At 41.9% G+C, this 20,359-nt stretch overlaps 1 protein-coding gene across 3 annotated transcripts in view; it reads right to left on the bottom strand.

Moving 5' to 3' along the window:
• Positions 1-20,359, bottom strand: part of TMEM266 (transmembrane protein 266) — a 77,469-nt gene that overhangs the window by 10,544 nt on the left and 46,566 nt on the right. For all 3 annotated transcript variants that reach the window (XM_032194753.1, XM_032194754.1, XM_032194752.1), the window contains 4 exons: positions 14,444-14,500; positions 12,758-12,896; positions 11,347-11,462; positions 644-830 (listed from right to left, as the gene is read on the bottom strand). In XM_032194753.1, the coding sequence (XP_032050644.1) occupies positions 644-830; positions 11,347-11,462; positions 12,758-12,896; positions 14,444-14,500 (499 nt within the window). The remainder of the gene's footprint in view (positions 1-643; positions 831-11,346; positions 11,463-12,757; positions 12,897-14,443; positions 14,501-20,359) is intronic.

The raw sequence follows: 20,359 nt of genomic DNA, 5'->3' as shown, positions 1-20,359 counted from the left end.
GATGAAGATGGACTCAAAAAATGGCCAAAAATAAAGGGTAAAAAACTGGCCAAACTAACTCCCAAGGTATGTAACCTATCTTGTCACAATATTTACAGGTGAGGCTAATCTGGCCTAATAAATTTAACCTGATACTTTTATGAAAAAATACAATACAATGAATACTTACAAACCAGGTTTTTGTGCAGACAGACAAAGCAGAAGCTGTGAGACATGACATCAATTCAGAACTGCCTCAGGTCCTCTCTAAACCGCAGAAATGCAAGCAGCCAAACTCAGAAACTGTTTTTCAATGTTCTTCTCAATTGCCCTGCTTTTACCTCTGAGTGATTATTGTTTTGCCAATTCCAATTTGGCTGTGGCTGCTTTAGTGTTTGAGGGATATAAACATGAGGACACTGGGAAGGTACATCATAGTCATTTTCATCCCGAGTCATTTTATTGGCTCTGATCAGAACCTGTTCGTAAATATAACAGCTCCTGCCACTTTGGAGCAGACACAGCTTCTTTGCAAAAATGGGAAAATGCAGTCTCCAGGGAAAGTAATCAAGTCACTAGCAGAGTGAAAGTATTTTGTGGGTTCAGTCACTCCATGCAAGGGAACAGCTGTGCTAGCAGGTAGCAGCACACAGACAGCACTCACCTCGTGGAGTCTGCAACTCAGTGATGTTCTCAGTGCCTTCATCGTCTGAATCTTCAGTTGCCACCACCTTATATCTGTTGCTGCTCTGTTTGTTCAGCACGTGGGGGACCTGCAGCGCAGCCTCTCTCTCTGCAGCCAGGTCCAAATCTTGCTGAGCAAGGTGGGCCCTCAGCTGTCTGATCTCAAACTGGAAGAATAAAACAACAACACGTACTCATGTCAGGTGAACATGGTCAGAAATCCATGTTCTACAACTTGGTACCTATTTTTTGGTTTATCACTAAACCACTACAGTTTGGGGAAAGCAAACACAATGTGGTTAGGCTGGGATTTGAGTCCAAGGTGCTGACACTATCCCGCAGCTCATGTGAACTAGACCATTGTTCATATCATCTAAAAATAATGACCGTCTCCTGCTGGTCTTCTGTCTTGCATATCTCTGCCTCCTGAAGACACGCCTTTGGACAATTTCTTACAGACGAAACTGCTAAATGAAAGAAAACCTTTACAGAAGACCACCCTTGATAAGCATTTAGGTATTTAGATTCTTGATAAACATCCCTAATCTGCCAGACTTCATAACGGGGATTTCTGTGGAGGAAGGTTCTATCAGCAGCACTGAGGTACTCTTCCAGCCTGAAGTCTTCTGTACTCCCCAGTGTGCAGAAACTCCTGGGGGCAGTCTGCCACTTTCCTGTCCACTCTCCTGAAATACATGAGCTACAGCAGTTAATGGCATTCTGCAGTCAGAATAGGATTTGTCTCAGGACTCATGCTATAAAACAGACACAGACAAGAAGACAGGAGTTACCAGGTACAATTTGATTGATGGACACAGCATATTCTTCCTGTGCCTGACAGCCACATGTCTTCCGTAATGCAAGAAGGAAAATCATTTTTCCAGAGAGGCTGCAGAGATCATTTAAAACCTTATATAAGTTCTATGAAATCCCACTGTCCTTCCCCTCTTCAGACTCTTTTTAAGATCAGTAGTACAGCACTGACCAAGTCATATCTAATTATAAAGAATCTGAGAGGGGAAAGCAAATGAGGCAAGTAACAGGCTAAGGCATTTAAAATGCAGTGCTGCTGGGCTTCCCACAGTTCAAGGCCTGAAAAACCATCAGAGAGCATGAAGCTCCAGCAGCCACACTGCACCTGTCACTCTGTGTTTCAGCAGAGATGGAATTAGCACCCCAATGCTTGAAAACCAGTGTATAACGGCATGTCGGCTAAACGAAGCTGGCTCTGGCTCTTGGCTCTCAGATGCTGACTCCGATCTACCTTGCCGTCAGATTTTGGAATCCTTCAGCTGACCTAGTTTGCTTCCCTGCGGTCCACAGGAGATACAGCACCGACACCAGGTGCAGAGAACCAGCAGTTCCTCCAAGCTGCATAAGTGACTGGAGGGGAAATGAGACAGAGTTTCCACAGATTTTAAATGAGTAAAAATGAGAGAGAAAAGAAAAAGGGATTCCAACTTGCCATATCTGGAGACTATCTGCTTTCCAAGCATAAGCAAACGAGCTTACAGTGATCAGAAGGCCTGCTGAGAGAACTCAAATCTAGAGAGCAAAAGAGCAGTTTTACCTCTCTGGTCACATTCTAACCACCTGCTACAGGGATTTAACAAAGCTTGCAGCTTTTTCTCTCTTTAAATCAGTGGACAGCGGTCTGGCAGATGCAGGCCAGATGAAATGCTGTGTGAAATGCTGCATGAAATGCCTATTGCTCTTATCAAAGGGCCTCTGGCTGTGGCAGTCAGAAGAGTCAGGTAGTGTCAACAAACATCAAAACACAGCCCTGCTCCTTGATCCATCAATGAAATCTCCATGGCAGGTCCCTGCTGGTGTTTTGCGTGGTTACCTACCAGCTAGGAGGTAGCAAAATGGGACAACTAACTCTTTCCCCAGGCTTCAGACACCCATTTCAGAGGTGGCAGTACCAATGTGCCATTCAGCGCTGAAAGAGCTGTCGAGAGCTTGATTTTACAACAAAGAGATTTTCAGGTTTTATTCTTGAATCTTAGAAGGAAAGAAAAACTGCCAAATAGCTCATATTTCACCTTTAAGGGGAAAAAAACACCCTTTCAAATGCTCCCTTGGTATAAAAGGAGAAGCACCTATCAAAGTGAAGGGTAAAAAATAAATTTGGAGATTTTTTTTTTAAACTATTGCTTAATCCTAGCTCAAATGAAAAGGCAGTAAGAATTAGGCATCATTACCGTCTTTCTACATTTCACATTTCATCCTTCAATAATATTCCTGTGTCTCCAAAAAATAAATGGTGCTTCTAAAATGCTTACTTCCGGCCTAGAAACAAGATAGAATTTTTTTCATGGAACAGAAAAAATGGCAGGCATTTTATAACACAAATAGATAAATACTTAAAAGTGAGCTCAAAAATTCTATTTCTGCATCACGCCCCATTTAGTTACCTTAAGCATTTATGAAGATTGGCTAAACCTTGTAACTAAATCTTCTAGCTTCAAAAGCTTGAAGAGAATCCTTGCATTTTACAGCTGTGCAAAAGGATGCAAACCAAGTGATCCTTCCTGCTGTGGTGAACCTATAGCAAAAATGGGGGAAGAGATCAACTTTCTGACTCCTCCTTCCATTGCCTAATTAATAAAGCAACAGTTTCCAAATATTTTAAATCCATAGATGACTGTTAACCCTTAAAATTTCCACGCACAAGCACCGTCCAGCTTTTAACAGATGAGTTCATGAATTTCATTGTTTAAAATGGCTCTGCCAACAAGCTATAAACCACTCAGCCTGACATGCCAGACCAAGTAGCAGTCTGCAACCATTGCTTGGGATCTCTGCACCAGATAACTCCACTTTTTACAAACCATTCTTCATTTCCTATTTGGATAGCAAAACCGACTGCCTTAGCCGAGTCCCAACCACACAGACCACATGCAAAACTGGAATCCACAGAAAAAGCGACCACCAGTTACCCAGGTGAACAGCTACTCACCCTGGTACCACAGAAACAGAAGAAGCTTTGCTGCCATCTTATGCTTAAAGGGCAGAAATGCATGCCTTTGTCTGCAGCAGTAGAGGAAGCAGCTGCTTATGAAGGTGGCACAACTGTCATGTTGCAGAAGAAACTGGAAGCCAGGTCTGATACCTTGGCTCATGCAGTGCTTCCCTCATCCACTGCCCGTGGAGTGCACTCACCCACTGCTTCTGAAGTGCTACGTGAACCCTCTCGTGTTGTTTGCTGCAAATACCATCTACGTGTTTGTCTACTGCTGGGTTAGACGGGTAAAGTCTGGAACTGAACACACCACTGGCAAGAACAGATACAAGGATTACATTCACAGGAAAGCAGCACACTGCTCGGGACTTCAACATCACATGAAAGGTACATAACAGCACACAGAGACGTTCAGAAAGATAACGGCAATAACCGACATTGCCTACAAGACCACACAGCTGCAGCTGGGTAACACAGGCTCTCCTTTCCACTGTCTCAGATGGTCAGCGTCCGGGTCTCTGAAGTCTGCCCTGAAGCCTGTGTAGCCATTAAAAGAGTGGCAAGTCAGAATTAGATACTATTGTGTATGCAACTGTCATTTTTTTATTGTCAGAGGAGGGTATTTCCCTGTAATGACAGTGTGTGTTACACTCCCACACTCACTGTCAGTGATGCAAAGTGGTTCATACAACAGAGACACAAACCGTAGCTCCGTCACAGATGGCAGAGCACAAGACAGGGTCAAAACCCAGCTCAATATTACTACTTACAAACGCAAAACAAAACTCTCTTATGCTACGGTGCCGTGTTCAAAAAAGGAACTGGGGGATGGCAAATCACCATTTATCTTAAGGATTGATTTAAGAAAGTATGACAGTCATTAAGATATCTAAGAAAAGTCTATCAGGAAACACAGATTTTCCTAGGGGTTTAGCTCATGTAAGGCATGCAGATGCTCAGGAAACCAGTGCAGAATTAATTGCTCACAAGTATTAAAAAATATCCCAAGTTATAGAGAAGCTGGCAGGTTTGACCACTGAAAGCAACCCGCTAAAAACAAAGGTTAAGCCTAAGAGAAGTGTGTGTTCCTTACAGGCATAATTCAATGAGAGACTGAGAGAGCAAATCACTCTGCAGGTGCTTACATCTATTGGACATTACATTGAGTGCTGACCTCGGGCAGTTCTAACATGTAAAAGAACTAATGAGATTGCTCGGACTGCATGTCACACAGATCAGGGCAGGCCAGATAAATCCACAGAGGGTGTAAAATACAATGTTCTTTTTCAGTAAAAATTCTGGACCAAAGCTTAACATGTGAAATTTGCATTTGCAGTAGGAGCTGATGCAGCTATCCGAATGGATCTGGGCATCTCACATACAGGTAACTACAAGAGAGCTATACTGAGAAAGTTATGGTTCGTATTTTGAAGTAGACAACCTTTACTTCAGCCTACAAGAGCTTATCTGTTTAAAAAAAAAAAAAAAAAGCTTATCGTAAGGGAAAAGCAAAAAAAGGCACGCGAACTTACACACTCGCTTTGATTTGTTTTAATTAAGACTTACTTACTCATAGGTATCACCTCTGTGTTAGGAACCGTGGAAATCTCACAGAGCGCCAGCGGGTGAATAACTTTGTTGTGTGGAGGATAACTTGTTGAGAGACTAAGGTAAACTACCTCCTGACTTCAGATAATTACAAACTGAATAATGCTACTTACCGGCACACCTATGTTATTTATTGTCTTTTAATTACATCTACTTCGGTAGCTTCTGGTGGGTTCCTTTATCAATAAGCTCCTAATATACCTCACAATGGAAAAATGCATTTGAAAACTTTGTACAATCACAGCATAATTTAGGCTGAAACTGACTCTGAGGGTCACCTAGTCCAACACTTTGAGGGAGCTGAAGACAGCAGTAAGATCCCTCTTCATTTCTTTTTACAGCTGAACAAGCCCAGCTTCCTCAGCTTCTCCTCCTGCACCATGTTCCGCAGCCCTACCCATCACTGTTGTGTGTCCAAGTCCTTCTTATACTGGGGAGCCCCCACTGCCACAGCACTCCAGGTGTGATCTCACAAGCACTGGGCTACACTTCTTAAATCCTAACTTTGCAGGGTACAAAGGATTAAATCACACATGATTTTTTCACAGCAGGCAAAAGAAAGCCATACTAAAATTTAAGATGTCTTTGTATTTTATACATGTACTGCTGCTGGAGCAACTTTTATATTTACGTGGGATGAGATGTGCAAAATAAAGGTGTGATGCATGTGGCTCATGTGAAAACACACTTATTACCAAGAAAAAGGGAGATAAAGATCATCTCACAAAAGAACAAGTAGCTACATTGTCAGGCTGGAAGAGAAAGCTAATTGTCTGGAAATTTAAACTGACTTACTGTTCTCAACATTAGTGCTATTTTGGCAGGAAACAAACCAGAAAGAACTACAGGGCATGCTTGTGCACCTCCTCCCTTCACAAATGCATTAGCTAATTATTTATAAGTAGGTAAAATGACCCAGAGCTCTACATAACATCTCAGTTTATATGCCTGGTTGTATAAAAAGTGCCACCCATCCTATCTGATGTTTTACAACATGCCTGTAAGACTCAAGAAGGGACAGACGTAACAGTGAATCTTATAGTACTTTCCTTTAATGGTCTTGCAAGGCAGTATGATTGACATAGTTTCAGAGAGATCAATGAACATTTTAGCCAGAAGCTTACTTGTGTCTAATGCAGGAGTAATAACTTTGCTCCACTCTATTAGTGCTGTCTGTACAGAACGCCCTGCCCTAAAACTCATCTGCCACTGGGATACAATCCAATGTTTATTTCCATTAGTTTAGTCATTGTTGGTAACAATAAAAATCAGGAGACAGTTGCAAACTAATGATTTATGGGCAGAACGAAACATGGGATGACCTTGGCTGCCTTCCATTCACCAAGAAAATGACTGTTAGTTAGAAATGAATTAAAATTATTGCAAAAGGATAACATAAGTTATTTCTCCGATAGGTAATTTTACCAGCTAAATAGCCCTGTCATTAAGCTAGCAGCTGTTGTACAAATTATATTTCAAGATAAAAAAGAAATTATAGCTTCCATACTTGTTACAGTTTTGAGAATGATGAAAAATCCTATTCTATAGGAGCTGACAGAAAAGGAGCTGTTGTGATAAGGCTGAATACATAGACTGGGCTGCACAGTACTTAGCCAAATGACTCTTATGAGAGTTAAATAGAAAAGATCATATAACTAGATATATTATCAGAAATGGAAATTCCTTTACAGGTGATTCCAGAGGGAAAAAAAACAAGACAATCTTCCTTAACTGGAATTTTCATTTCTAGTGAAGCTTCAGGATTTTCTTTGTGTTAGGATTTAATTAAGTTATTAAACTGATAGAGCAATACCATCAGCAATATACTCTTTCTATAATTTTATAGTAATTACAGTGAGACTTCCTTAGCTTTTACTGTTACACATTTTTAGAAATCCCCATTACTGTGATTCCTAATGTTTCTGAGGTTTTGTGAAGTTCTGTTTAACCATCTCAGTCCTTCGGCATTTTCTGCCTTGACCACCCTCCTGCTCCACTCCCTTTTAACGACATCTTTCTTGTCCAACAGAGAATAAATAAAACAGCAAACTATTCAAACAGTTTCAGCAGGGTACTACAGAGACCAAAGTGGTAGTCCAGGCACCCATAATTTATAAAATATATCCTGGCTTTCAGATGTATAGCTGGCCAAAAAAACAACATCTGGAAAGAGTTTTCATGTTTGCACAAGTATATCCTCAGGAACATCCAATGTTGCTCAGGAATGGAAACATAGCTTTATAGCTGTGATATCCTATCACTGGCCAAAAGCACATACAACTGACAAATGAAGCATAATTCAAAAAGCAAGACAATGGGGTTGCATCTTTCTTGCTTTCTTTTTCTTTCTTTCTTTTTTTTTTTTTTTTTAAATGTGAACTCAATTTTTCACACACTATATGCAGCACCGTTCGCTGAATTACAGGCAAAAACCCCCATGCAGACTGCTGCTTGGTCTGATCTGACCTGTCCATCTTCTTCTCATTAGAACAGGCTATGCCATAGATGTTTGGTCACCAAAGAGCAAAATAGAGGTGAGGGGAGAAGTTGAAAAGATGAAGCAATGAGAGCAACAAGAATTTCTGTCGAGGTAGGGTAACTCATAAAAGGAGCACAGCTTGAGGGGGACACAGACACTGGCCAGGCTCAAAGGCACCCGCATGTGGAGGACGCGTGATCACGGCCACAGCCAACCCCAACCTTCTCCCAGGCTGTCCTCGCAGGGAAAATGGGAAGGGGCATTGGAAGCCAGGTCAAGCTGGGTACACTGGGAAGAGCACAGGAAGATTTGAAGGACTTGCAAGGCTTGTGCACGTTTTACTTAGTGATGCTTAGGGAACTTCAGTGCTGACAAATTTGGCTCTCCAGGAAGCTACACTTTAAGCAAAAGGAAAAGATAAATTATTCACATGTATAACCAAACATTAAAAAAAAATAAGCAAACAAAAAACAATGCAGCCACGCAAAAAAACACCCTTACACTGGTACAAGTTGGCAAACAGGTGATCTTGCTTTCCTTTTACGCTTGTGCACTCATCTTTCATTCCTGCTACCTCATTTCCTGCCTCGGGCCAAAAGAAGCAATTCTGCAACTGTGCAGTGAGCCAGGCTCTAGAAATTATTCCCATAAAAACTGATACTTTGTTTTGTTACACTAAGCTTAATTTGATTACTTTCCAGATCTGTTTCATTAAAAGCATTTGTGCAAATAAACAGCAGAAGGCAGTTGGGCAGAAGGGGAAGGAGGATTATGCGCCTAGCACAGTTAGCAGTACTAACATAGGCCAACTTAAATTGAGCATGCAGTCATGACATGCATTTGGCTATGTTTACATTAATTACAAACAAGACAACTCCACTCAACAAACCTACATGGAAAGAAATGCCAGACAAATGCTGTTGTTGTGACTTTGATTCCTCCCCTTTGTGTAGATGCACAACAAGGACTCAAATCACATGGTTTAGCACGGAGGAAATAACTGCTCACAAATACAGGTTAAAATTCATCTATGACAAGAAGGCTATTAGCCTGCCAAGTCTTAAGTATCAGCTTCAAAACAGGAGGGCATGGGACTTCTCAGAGAACTGGCCACCATTTATTTTTTTTAATCCTGAACAAACCAGAAATACTGCATATTTATCTAAAGCACTCAAAATCATTTCATTTGCAGAAGATGTTACACCTTCAGAATTTCAATCCCTATTCCCTGACAGAGCAAACAAGATCTCAGAAAAGAAAATGCTGAGAAATCTTTCTAACAGGAACGTTTTCAGCCCTGTCTATAATTACTAAACAAACGTAGTTCATTGGTGTGGTCACAATGACACAGCCTTGGGATGAAGCAGTATCTACATCCACTGCTGGGATGCAGACAACCACAGTGGCTTGCCTCTTCTTCCTATTTAGGTAGGTAGCCTGGGGCTGGCATTGGTGTGCCCAGCTGTGTACCCAGAGGGGAAATACTTTGCGTGCAGTGGAGGCAACAGGTCAGCCCGTGTGCAGAGGTGGCCCTGGGCAGCTAGCTCCCTGCTACCTCAGCTGCCTGCATCAGATGTGGCCCTGCACAGGCGAGGCACCCTGAGATCCTCCCTGCCGGGGCTCCAGACTCAAGAACAGCCAAACTGCTGTAGGCAACACCTCCTGAAAACACACAGACATGCACACTCAAACTCCAAGAATGAGCAATCCTTTAAAAGGTCAGGAAAGCTGATGAAATGAAAAAGCAAAAACCTGGCAGAATTTTAGACATTAAATACCATTAGGAGATATCTTTCCCACCAGATACTGTACACAATGTTAATGTGAATATCATAATGCTGACAACTTGTTCTTGACTGAATTATGAATCTATTAATTTACGAAGAAAGGATGCAGTACTTGTGTCAATGTCTTCTGTTGCTAACGGCAGCAAATTAGTACATTTACCTCATATTAAACAGCTCAGACATTTGTTTGGCAGGAACTCAGGACAGTAAAACATGAGATATTAGTATGCTGTCACTTTTCTATAGTCCATATTTTTCTATAGCTGATGACACTTGAAAGCTAGGAGAGAACCTGCTCTGTTTTCACAGATTTACTCATCTACCAAAGCAGTATTTCTTTGTGCTTGATGTACAGCTATGCTGTAACCATCAGAGCTCAGATTAGGGCTACCATGGTTAGATATTTGGCAAGCCAGGCATGCAGATAAAGAGAACGGGGATCAGAATGCAAGGTGGCAAAAGCTACTCCCGAACCTCACTTGGGATAATGAGCCCATTTTCACTCAGACTACAGACATTGTTTAACTATTGAGAATATTATCTAGCTGCATGATACATCTCCTAAAAATGAATGCTTTCAAATTTATGTCTGTCAAGAACTTTAACCTAATAGCGTGGTCTGACAGACAAAATACTGTAGTGGGACTCAGGAAATCATTGATTTGTCTAGCACGTTTGGTCAAAGGATAAGCTCTTTGTAAAACTGGGTATGTACCATTTCCTGTTCATTTCATGACCAGTGCAGAAGCAGGGATATATTAATATCATTGCACAAAGTTGTCATGAAGAGGACTGCTGACAGGTTTTAGGTTCCTAGGTAAGAGATGGGCACCTAAATCCCTACTCAGATTACACTCCCGTTGGACAGCTGGCCTGTTCTGGGATGAGTTGCCTCCCTTCCAGTCTACTCAGGCCCTTCAGCTTTTTGACTGATTGATCCACTCAGACTTAACCCTCATTTTATATGTGAAAAGCACCTGTCACAGGTGGGGAGTGGGAGCTGATGCTAGAAAACTCCAGCCCTTACTTGGACACCTCACAGTTATCTCTGCAATTGAAGTAAGTTACTTGGAGGATCAGTCTTTTGTGGGTTGGTGGTGACCTGAATGCCCTGCTTAGCCTGAGTCTTAACTTATATGGCTGGTTTCGACTTTAAAGCAGCTTACTCAGGGACTCATTTACATGAGATTAAGTGTAATTCAGAACTCCTGGCTTCTTCCCTGAGTGATGGTTTTACACTTTTCTCAAACATATTTGTCTGAGATATTTTTACTTTCACCTCCTTTATCTCAAAGACCGAATCACTAAACATTTGGGGGGGTTGGGAAGAGTCTAAAATCTTGACTTTCTTCCAGAAACTAGAAGCTTCTGGTGCAACAGAAGTCTGCCAAGTGAGCCTCTGACTGACCTACAGGGAAGCTGCCTCCTGCATTCAAAGCACGGAGATTCACTAGCTTTCCTGCAGATGCATACATTTGCCTAGGAATATTGCTTTAATATTGCTGCAATCTTTTTGCATGAATTTTGCATGTTCTGAATATTATGTCTAACTGCACTCTATCAATAAATTAAATTCTGGAAACATTCCTTTTCTATTCCTCACAACTGTTCTCCTCACCTTAAAAAACACATGCACAGCAGCAGAGGGAGACAACTGCTGTTTGACAAATACCATGCTGACAATATCCTGGCTGCAGCTAATATTTCTTTAACGACCTGAAATCTGTCACCTTGCAACAGAAATCTTAGCAATATTCCTCAAACCTTAGCCTGTGGCAAGGTACATAAACTGTTTGATTTGCCATAACAAGCTCTACGCAAATAAAAACATAACTGAACTTTACCCCTTGTTCTTGGCAGATCTGGGTTAGTCTTTCCAGCTGTTCATCTTGAATAACCTTTGCCTTCTCATATTGCTGAATCATCATCTCCATCTCCACTTTCACTGGAAGGACATAGGCTGGAAAACATAAATAAGTACTTAAAGTTAACCCAGCTGTGATTTATTTATTTATTTATTAAATCAGAGGGAAACCCTTTACAGACTAAAGCCTTTTCAACCTTTTCAACCACAGTGAGAGAACTCGAGTATTTCTTCTGGGTAAGGATTTCTAACACCTGAAATACAGGTCATAAGCAGGGCCTAGCTCTTGTTTGGTCAGAATTCCAATTGTATGGCTGAGCTGAAATGCATCCTGCTTGCTCTTCCTAGCTTTGGCACTAATGCTGATCTTTCCCAGTGCTTACCACAGTTTTTTTTTGAATTGCTGGGTAGCAAATTTTTCTGCTTGGAGTTGCTCCTATCCCCTCTAAACCTGAACAGCATCGTTCCCTTGGGAGAAGAACAATTCCAGAGCCCTAAGCATTTAATTCCTACTTGGTGGTAGGAAGTAAGTCCCTGATGGAAATAGTAGACTAAGAAGGAGACTTTAAAAAACAAAAAGGAAACAACTTCTATTGTTTTTTAAGCTACAGCCCAGTTTTCAATAGGCCTTCCAAATGTGTTTGGAAATGTTGCTTTTCTCACAATCAAGGCAAACTCAGACTGATGAGCAACGCTGTTCAACATTTATTGCAATTCTTGATGTTTTATGAAGTTACAAAAGATCCTGAACTTGCCTTGGACACTTCACTCATGGTGCTATGACCTTTCCTCAACTCTCAATATAGTTCGGGTATCTGAATCAAAAATAACAGCTTGACTGATCTTTCACGCAGGACCAAAGTGATCCTCCATTTATTCCTTTCCCACCTCTTATCACTGTAACCTGAAATGCCTGAAACCACTTCGCATAAAGTAGCCTACACTTAAGTCCTTCCTTCCAGGCACAGCCACTGCTGCTGCTCTGCAATCCTGACTTCCCGAGGACTTCTCTCTCCTGGTGCTTCCCCACAGAGGTCTATGCAAAACACACGACTCATGCTTAGTGACAACTGTGCTGTACCACACACTGGCGCTGCAGAGAGCACCTTCAGCATGGAACCACCATGGTAAGAAAATGCTCCTGACCAGATAGGGGATTTGAAGGGGCCTTACAAAATACAAAACGATCAATTTTAAAGGCTCAAAGGGAACAGGAAAAAACAACCACAAACTTGAGACCTACTGTCCTCCGTGGGAGTCATAACTCTCTCCTCTTCAGTGCTTTTATATTGTAAGAGGAAGAAGGCAAGCATTCTTTCCAAATATTTAAAACCTCTTTTTTCCCAGCCTGTCAGGTAATTCTTGGAGTCACCAACTGAATCACCACTCACCATCAATGATCCTCTTCACTCTCCATATTCGTAATGTGATAATAAGGCTGATAGCATCCCATGGGCTGTTGGGGCCATTAGCCACTGTCGAGGCCACCATTGGTGCCAAGGACAAGATTATGACAGCACCATCAAACACCTAGAGAGAAATGAGTTTTTTCAAACTCTTTCTAAAGATCACAAGCCCTGCCATTTCTGCCTGAGGTCATGAAGGACTCCCACTTCCCCAGAAAGAAATGCAATTATGGTATGTATGTGAAAGGGATACGAGAGGTGGCCAAGTCCCACAAAGGCTGCGTCCTTTTGAGGCAGTGCAACAGAATTCTTCAGTGCTTTACCCACAGTTTATGAGGTGAGGAGAAATAAACTGTGATGGGAGGGCAGGAAGAGAGAAAGGTATTTGGACCACCTGGCCAAAATGTCCATGTAGAAGTGAGACTAAATGATACTGCTGCTGAAGAGTTTTATTATCACTGGTATTTATTACCCATTACTTGGGATGATGCCATCCCCCCAAAAAGATACATTCCCTGCTTACAGATTTTACTGTCTAAATGAAAAGATCAAGAAGTAGAAAAAGATGGAGCAAAGTGACTTAATGGCTCTTGGCCACATCCTGAATACACAGCATGTGTGGGCTCTATGGCAAGACAGAAAGACTTTGCTCTCACTGCTACTGGGCAGCAAGGGTTTCAAGGCTTTTGGCAACAGGGACTATTCAGAATGATTTGTATGATGTTGGTTGCATTGTGGATTAGATCAGAAAAAGCAACTGTGAGAGTAAACACATCTCACAGCAAACTGGCAATAGAGTTGTGCGTGTGCTACACTTGCCTAGCAGGGCAGAACAGAGTACCGTGTCCTCGTTCCTGCTGGGATGCTTCCCAGCTGCCAAAGACCATTGGTTAATGGCTTGCATACGGAGACAGGACATAGATTTTGTAACCACTACAAGTCAGAACTGTGCATAACAATCCAGTGTATTGAAAATAAACACTTCTAACTGCTCCTATTTGATGGACAGTGAACACCAGACAGTATCAAGAAAGAGTTTTTCATTTTCCCACTCCCCAGATTGTTGCCCAGATTGGGATTATGTGTTACTTTTAACATATGCATTTCCTTTTCTGTCTCTGGAACATTATACACATTCTACCTCATATTTAATTTGAGGTATAAATGACAGTGTTTATCAAAAGTCAGATTTAACTAAAAAAATCATTTCAAAATACTTTTTTTTTTTTGCCAAAATTGTATTGTCTATCAGAAAACTACACACTATTTTTCAATCTGTTCTACTTTCAACTTGATTATGAGGACATGGCTACACAAGTCACATAACACTTTTTACTCATATTGTTCATTATCTCAGGGTAGCGGTACCAACTGTTAGACAAGCACAGCTCTAACAATAAAATCATAGACACATGGAGCAAAAACCCTACAGCCCCTTCCTCCCCATGTAATAAAATATTTTCAAATACAATGCTCTTCTGAGAGTCTCACAGAACAAGGGACTGAATCATACTGCTATGTATCCAAGCATACACTTAGAGGTATGTGCATACTTATCTGATTTAAGAGATATCTGTATTGCACCGGATCTGTAACGAAGACACCCAGAGCAGTTCTTAATATTTTTACTGTGCGTGCCTGGAAAACAGTACAAAGAGTAAGACTACTCACCTCTATTTTGTTTTCAATGTAATCCCATATGCCAAGGACCACAATCCTCAAAATAGTCTAGTAAAATAGATTAGGGGAAAAAATGATGAATGTCATTGCAATTGTAGATAAACACTTAGTCCTTTATCTATTTAGGGGTACATTTTTGTCTTATCTATGCATTATGTATTTCTTCTAAATAATAATGAGGATCCAGAAATAGCTAGGTCAGCTAGGTCTGTGTATTGTAAAAGGAGGTACTGTTTTCTAACCACCATATTTATGACGTTTCATTGAGTCAGTAAGTTCCAAGTTCAAATGTTCATCAGTCCTTCCATCCTCCAAAAATTTCCATTTTAGAGTTTTTTAGTTATGATTCAGATTACTACCAAAAAAAAAAAAAGAAAAAAGAAAAGAAAGAAGCCTTTAAAAGATTCACACTTGGGCCCCCTCTCTGTACTCTTCTGGATGTGAACATTTGAACCTCTCTGTACTATTCGGGAGTTCAGAGCTGTTGCCTTATTATGAAGTTCCAGAAAGTCATAGGATAAGGGAGAAAAATATTTCTATGATACTCCTCTTTAAGCAAAAGAGCTGTAAGATGCATCAGTAACTAGAAAAGAACAATAAAGATGGAAAAGAGAATGAACCAATGGTGAATTCCTATTAACAATCCAATGGCATTGTTCCCCTTCTTTTAAAATCCGGCTTTTAGGATACACCATTAAAGAAAAAAAAAAAAAAAAAACAACAATCTGATGATTGGGATTGAATTCACATAAAAGCAAAACTGTTTGATGTTTTCTGCCCACTGCAACATCAGCTCAGATCTTGACAGACACAACTGGAGCTCCACAACTCTCAGAGAAGACAAAATCCCTTCTGCATTAAGGCACAGCACAACCGACAGGGAACGCGGCAGGCCGCTGTGTGAGGGGTCACCATGCCAAGAACGGTGCCAAAGAAGCTAAGTGACTATGCAATGAATATCCATAACTCCTCTTCATTAAAAATACAGCCATATTAAATCCCAACCAGCTCGGAATTTGTGCCAAACATAGCAGCACTACCAAGCTGCAGAACAGCCCTGGGTTTTTCAGGAGGGTACTGCTCCTGTGCATGCTTCTGTCAAACCCCACGAGTCCAACTGCCTCATTTGGCCCAGGATGACTGTGCAGAGCTGTCTTGGCACTCCAAACCTTAACCTGTTTTGCAGAGGGAGACATTGCTATGGGAGATCTGTTGCCTCAAATCCAGTCTCATATAAACACTCCAAAGTGAGCAGGAAAGTGAACTGGCCAGTGCTTGCTCAGGAATGGTACACGTGAAGCACTGGCCAAGTCCGGCTGAGAAAGGGAGCCACTAGTCAGAAGAGCAAATGCAGTGCTCTCTTCCCTCTACAAAAAATGGTAAGACTTTATGTAGACACCAAGAACTGCTAATGCTGCTGGTCTCTGCTCCTAAAAGAACATTTTACTTCCAAAGCCCTTCAGAAACGCAATGCAGGAATAAGGTTACCCGCAGCAATCTCCTCAGGAACCTGTATGCACAGTGGTTTAGATGGCAAAGAAGAGACGCCCAGCAGCAGCAGCCCCTCAAATCTCGTTTTGCTGGCGTGATGAGACGTGATGCAAGCACAAGGTGTAAGTGCACACACTGCTGTACAACTGCAGCACTTCTGCAGTCTCAGCTCAGGCCCTTTCAGACAGAAGCACCCCAGCTCCCCTGTAAGCAGCTCCCCCAGTCCCCAGGGAGAAGCTGTACAAAACGCTAAGTACAAGGGACCCGTGAGCACACACATCCAGTTGTGTAAGTTAACCTGTGTCCACAGCTGGCAGCCAACGCATGAGGAAAAGCAGTGCCTTCCTTACAGTATGGGGTGCTACCTTTTCAGCAACCCTGTTGACAGCAGGGAAGAATCCAGGTCATTTTCTTCTATGCCAAGGCAGGCTTATGAAGTGTTATATCAGTGAACAACTACAGGATGGCTACACGCTTCACATCTTTACAGTAGCTGATGGTGAAAACCTTCCTCTGGACACGTGTGCAGCTGTCCAGCGATCTTTTTGTTGCAATGACAGGGCATACCTGCACAAAGAAAATAGATATACTGCCTCACACCCCCAAAGATGATTTAACACTGAACTGTTGAGAGAACATTAAAAAAAAAAAGTCATTTCTGCCTTTTTAATTCTCACTGCAGTGTTTAAGTAAGACTGCACTACCGTCAGATTCGTGGGCCTGAGCCATTCCAAGGGCTGGAAGCTAGCACAAACATTTTCATTTTCAGGCTGCTTGTGTGAATCAGCACAAGTCAGCACTGTCGGGAAGTCTTTCTGGCAGACATTTATTGCAGTAATGCTTCTGGGTGCTACCTCTAGGTGACAGGCACCCCCCTCACAAGAAACGCCTTGATGATCATCTCTGCTCACACACAGAACAAGCGAGCTGTAGGAGGGGAGAGCACGAGGGCAGGATGAACCCAGCTCCCTCTCAGAAAGCCACTAACTTCAGGGCAAACTCCAGGCACAAGTGAGCGCTAAGCTGTAAAGGCATTTCTTCTATATGGAAGGCCTTAAAGCCACATGCTGGCATTATCCACCAGCTTGTCGCTTGCTCATAACCAAACACAGCACCTCACAACTGCTGCTGCAAAAAAACGCGTAAGACAGCTTTGCCTTGGTGCCCTCAGGGAGCTGGAGTCCCAGGAAAGTGCCGTGGGCGAGTGCATCTCACACATACTGTGCAGCCTGATACACAGCCGTGGTATGCTCATGGTCCCCTTGCCAGTCCTTACTACTGGCACCACCAAAGCAGGCTTAGCTTTCTCTGCCCTCCCTGTGTTGGCACAAAGTATGGGATCACACCCACCTCAGCTGTCACTGCTCTTACCCAGCGGAGTCTGAACCAAACACATTTGGGCTTCTCAAGGCAAATTTCCCTGAGTGTTCAAAACGATAAATACTTTGACTGAAATGAGAGCACCAGTGTTACTTATAAACAGCACTTTAGTATTTTTCCTAAACTGTCAGAAACAGCTTTCAGACAAACACCCATAGCATTTGTCTGTGTGGTTTCTCTGTACAGAACCTAGCAGAATCTGAAAAAAACAGACAGAAATAAATACTCCAACAAACTTCCTAAGCACTGTATATGGACCAAACTGAAAAGCACAAATGAATTGAAAAGGAATTCCAACTTGAGCATTCATCACAGATGAAACAGACATGTTAGGTGTGACTCTTACCATTTGCAGAACTGACATAAAAATCTACAAGAAATCAGGAGAAATGGAGAAGAGCTGCTGTTTTCCCTGGTGTGGGGGCATTTTTCAGCACTGGAGCAGATGCACACACACAGTTTTGCAGTACACTACACGCATTCTGCTTTTTGGTCACAGATGTCTGAATGCAAACATTAGATATCAGTGTGAGTATATTTCTGCTAAAGGCCACTGCCTTGAAACAGTTAAAAAAAGAAAAAAAATGTTTTAACATTTCTTGACCTAAGAACTTTCAATTAGAAAGTACTTAACTTCCATCTGTCCATATATATGTGTGTGTTTGTGTGTATGTATTTCAGTAGTATCAGAAATACATTTTTGCTTTCTGAGGAAAGCTAAATTATTACATAGAAGTCTGCCCAGTGTACTAATAAAAGTAAGGGACTGAACACTTCTGTTAACTTGTTTTAGTCAGAGTAAAGCCAGATAAAAATAAAACCTTAAATGATTCTTTAGAAAGAAACGTAATTTCCAAGTTGACTTTATCCCTTGGTTATGCACAGCTGCTTGCACAACACGGCCTGCCTGCAGCGCAGGTTGTGCAGAACTGTGTGATGCTGCAGGTTTGCTGTCCAATTTTCTAGGGAAGCTCGGCCAAGTCCTCTGCTGAGCCAGCTGTGTGAATCCCCACACCCTGCGTGACTTAGCCACATTTGTCAGCTGACTGCACTGTACATTTGGTAATTTTAAATACGTCATTGCTTGCACCATTAATATACTATTTACCACTGAGTGACTTGCTGTGCTAAATTCATCCATGGTGTAAAGAAATCAAAAAGGAGGCAGCGCAGCAGGCGAGGCTGGCCCACCAGATTTCCTTCACAGCTCTGCATTCCTAGATGAGGATTAATTATTGCACAGGAGGATTGCACAAGAGATGGAGTGGAGCAGAAAGGGTCTTCAGTCGAGTGCTTCCCTCCTTCCACTGCCACAAAACTCTCTATGTATTACAGAGGGTGTTTACTTCTGCCTTATGCAGAAACTGTAAGATTAAGCATCTGTCTTTAGGATATATCTCATAAATCCAAATGTTTATTGAAATCTTTCTCAGAAAGTACACCTTGTACCCAGCCTGTGATTTATAATCTCTCTGGCTCAGGTCTCTCCACAGAGGCCTTAGCTCATAGACAAAACAAGCTTCTTTTGTCACCTTCTGGTGTGCCTGACCTGAGGCACTGCATTAGTTGTTCTAGGTTGTGCTGCTCCCCTGCCCGCAGAGCATGGCGGAACACGTTAGCACCTTTAAATGACACATCCTTCTGCTTCCAGTGCACAGGCATCCTCCTCACATGGATTCTCTTCAAAGCAAGGCTCCAAAATGAAAAGGATAACTACTGCCCTCCCTTCATGTATCGCACAGCACAAAACACTCCCCACTTACTGTTCCCTGTCACTGCTGTGGCTCTATCAGCACACGTGGTCACTTAGGAATAATTAATGGAAAAAGCCTGGTGACACGAACAGCCACAAACATAGTACATCTTTGTCGTCGTCTACCACTAATTCTCTCCTGTGGTATCATGTACTCTCAAAATGCACCTTTGCACAAACACTGCAAAGTTAACTGTAGTCCTGCAATAGCTGCTCTTAGAATAAGGAGAAAAAGAATGAATTTTAAGCTGAAAGCTCTGGAGTGATTTGAAAGAGCTTTACAGGAATGGAAATGGCTTACTAGAGCCACAGTATGCCACCAGAAGGTAAGTACAGATTGGACAAAAAATTGTCTTAAGCAACCAGAGGTTCCCTCTAGGCATGAGTACGCTCATGTTAGTTCTTATCTCTGTAGTGCAGTGCAGAAGGTGCTGGCCTGTGGCTATCAGGAGATGAAAGCCCAGATGAAGTGCTGATAGAGCACACCCTGTATATATGTATGTGTGTGTGTGGTATATTCTTGGTGTCAAGAGAAGGTGTCAAGCAAGGTCCCTAGACCTCTACGAAACCTGGTAACTACTCATTTATAAAGCAAGAAAAGTAAGAGCCTAGAAAATACATTCCACAAGATATTAAATATTTAATTTTTACACACTAACAGAGAAGTAACCTTCAATTTACCTTTATAAATTATGTTAGCATCGAAAATCCATCTTTCATCCTAGATCCCCCCTCATCAACCACCTGAAGAATCAAAACCTACACAGCCAGCAATGCAGCGTATTTGTGCACCATGAGAAAACTCGTGTACACAGAATGAAAGCAAATATTCAGAAACAAATGTTCTTCCAGCTTATGGAAACATTACAGAATTAATAGAAGATTATTATCTTTCTGCTTATCTGACAGAATCTAATATGCACTCATGAGCCATAGCCAATGAAACAAATCCTTTATCAACTAGGACTCCAGACTTACTCTACTCCATTCCAGAACTTGTTTCTTGTACCCTGCTACAGGAAAAAAGTTGTGATTCAGTGATTGCCTAACTTTAAGCACACACGAAGACTTGGTTTCTCCCATGGAAACATTTGAGTGCTGAAAGCTAGCAGAATGCCTGAGTGCTTGGCTGACAGAAGCACATACAGGGCAACACAAACAACTAATATCAAAGAACTCGATTCTTGCACGCAAATGGTCTCAACAATCTTAGTGGAAAAACACAACTGAGCAGCTACAGAATCAGATATCAGTGGCAATGTGATAAGGCTGTTAAAATACAA

Source organism: Aythya fuligula, chromosome 11, assembly GCF_009819795.1.
Source record: "Aythya fuligula isolate bAytFul2 chromosome 11, bAytFul2.pri, whole genome shotgun sequence".
Lineage (NCBI taxonomy): Eukaryota > Metazoa > Chordata > Aves > Anseriformes > Anatidae > Aythya > Aythya fuligula.
Note: the sequence above shows the minus strand (reverse complement) of the source record. Positions and strands in the feature narration are given on the sequence as shown.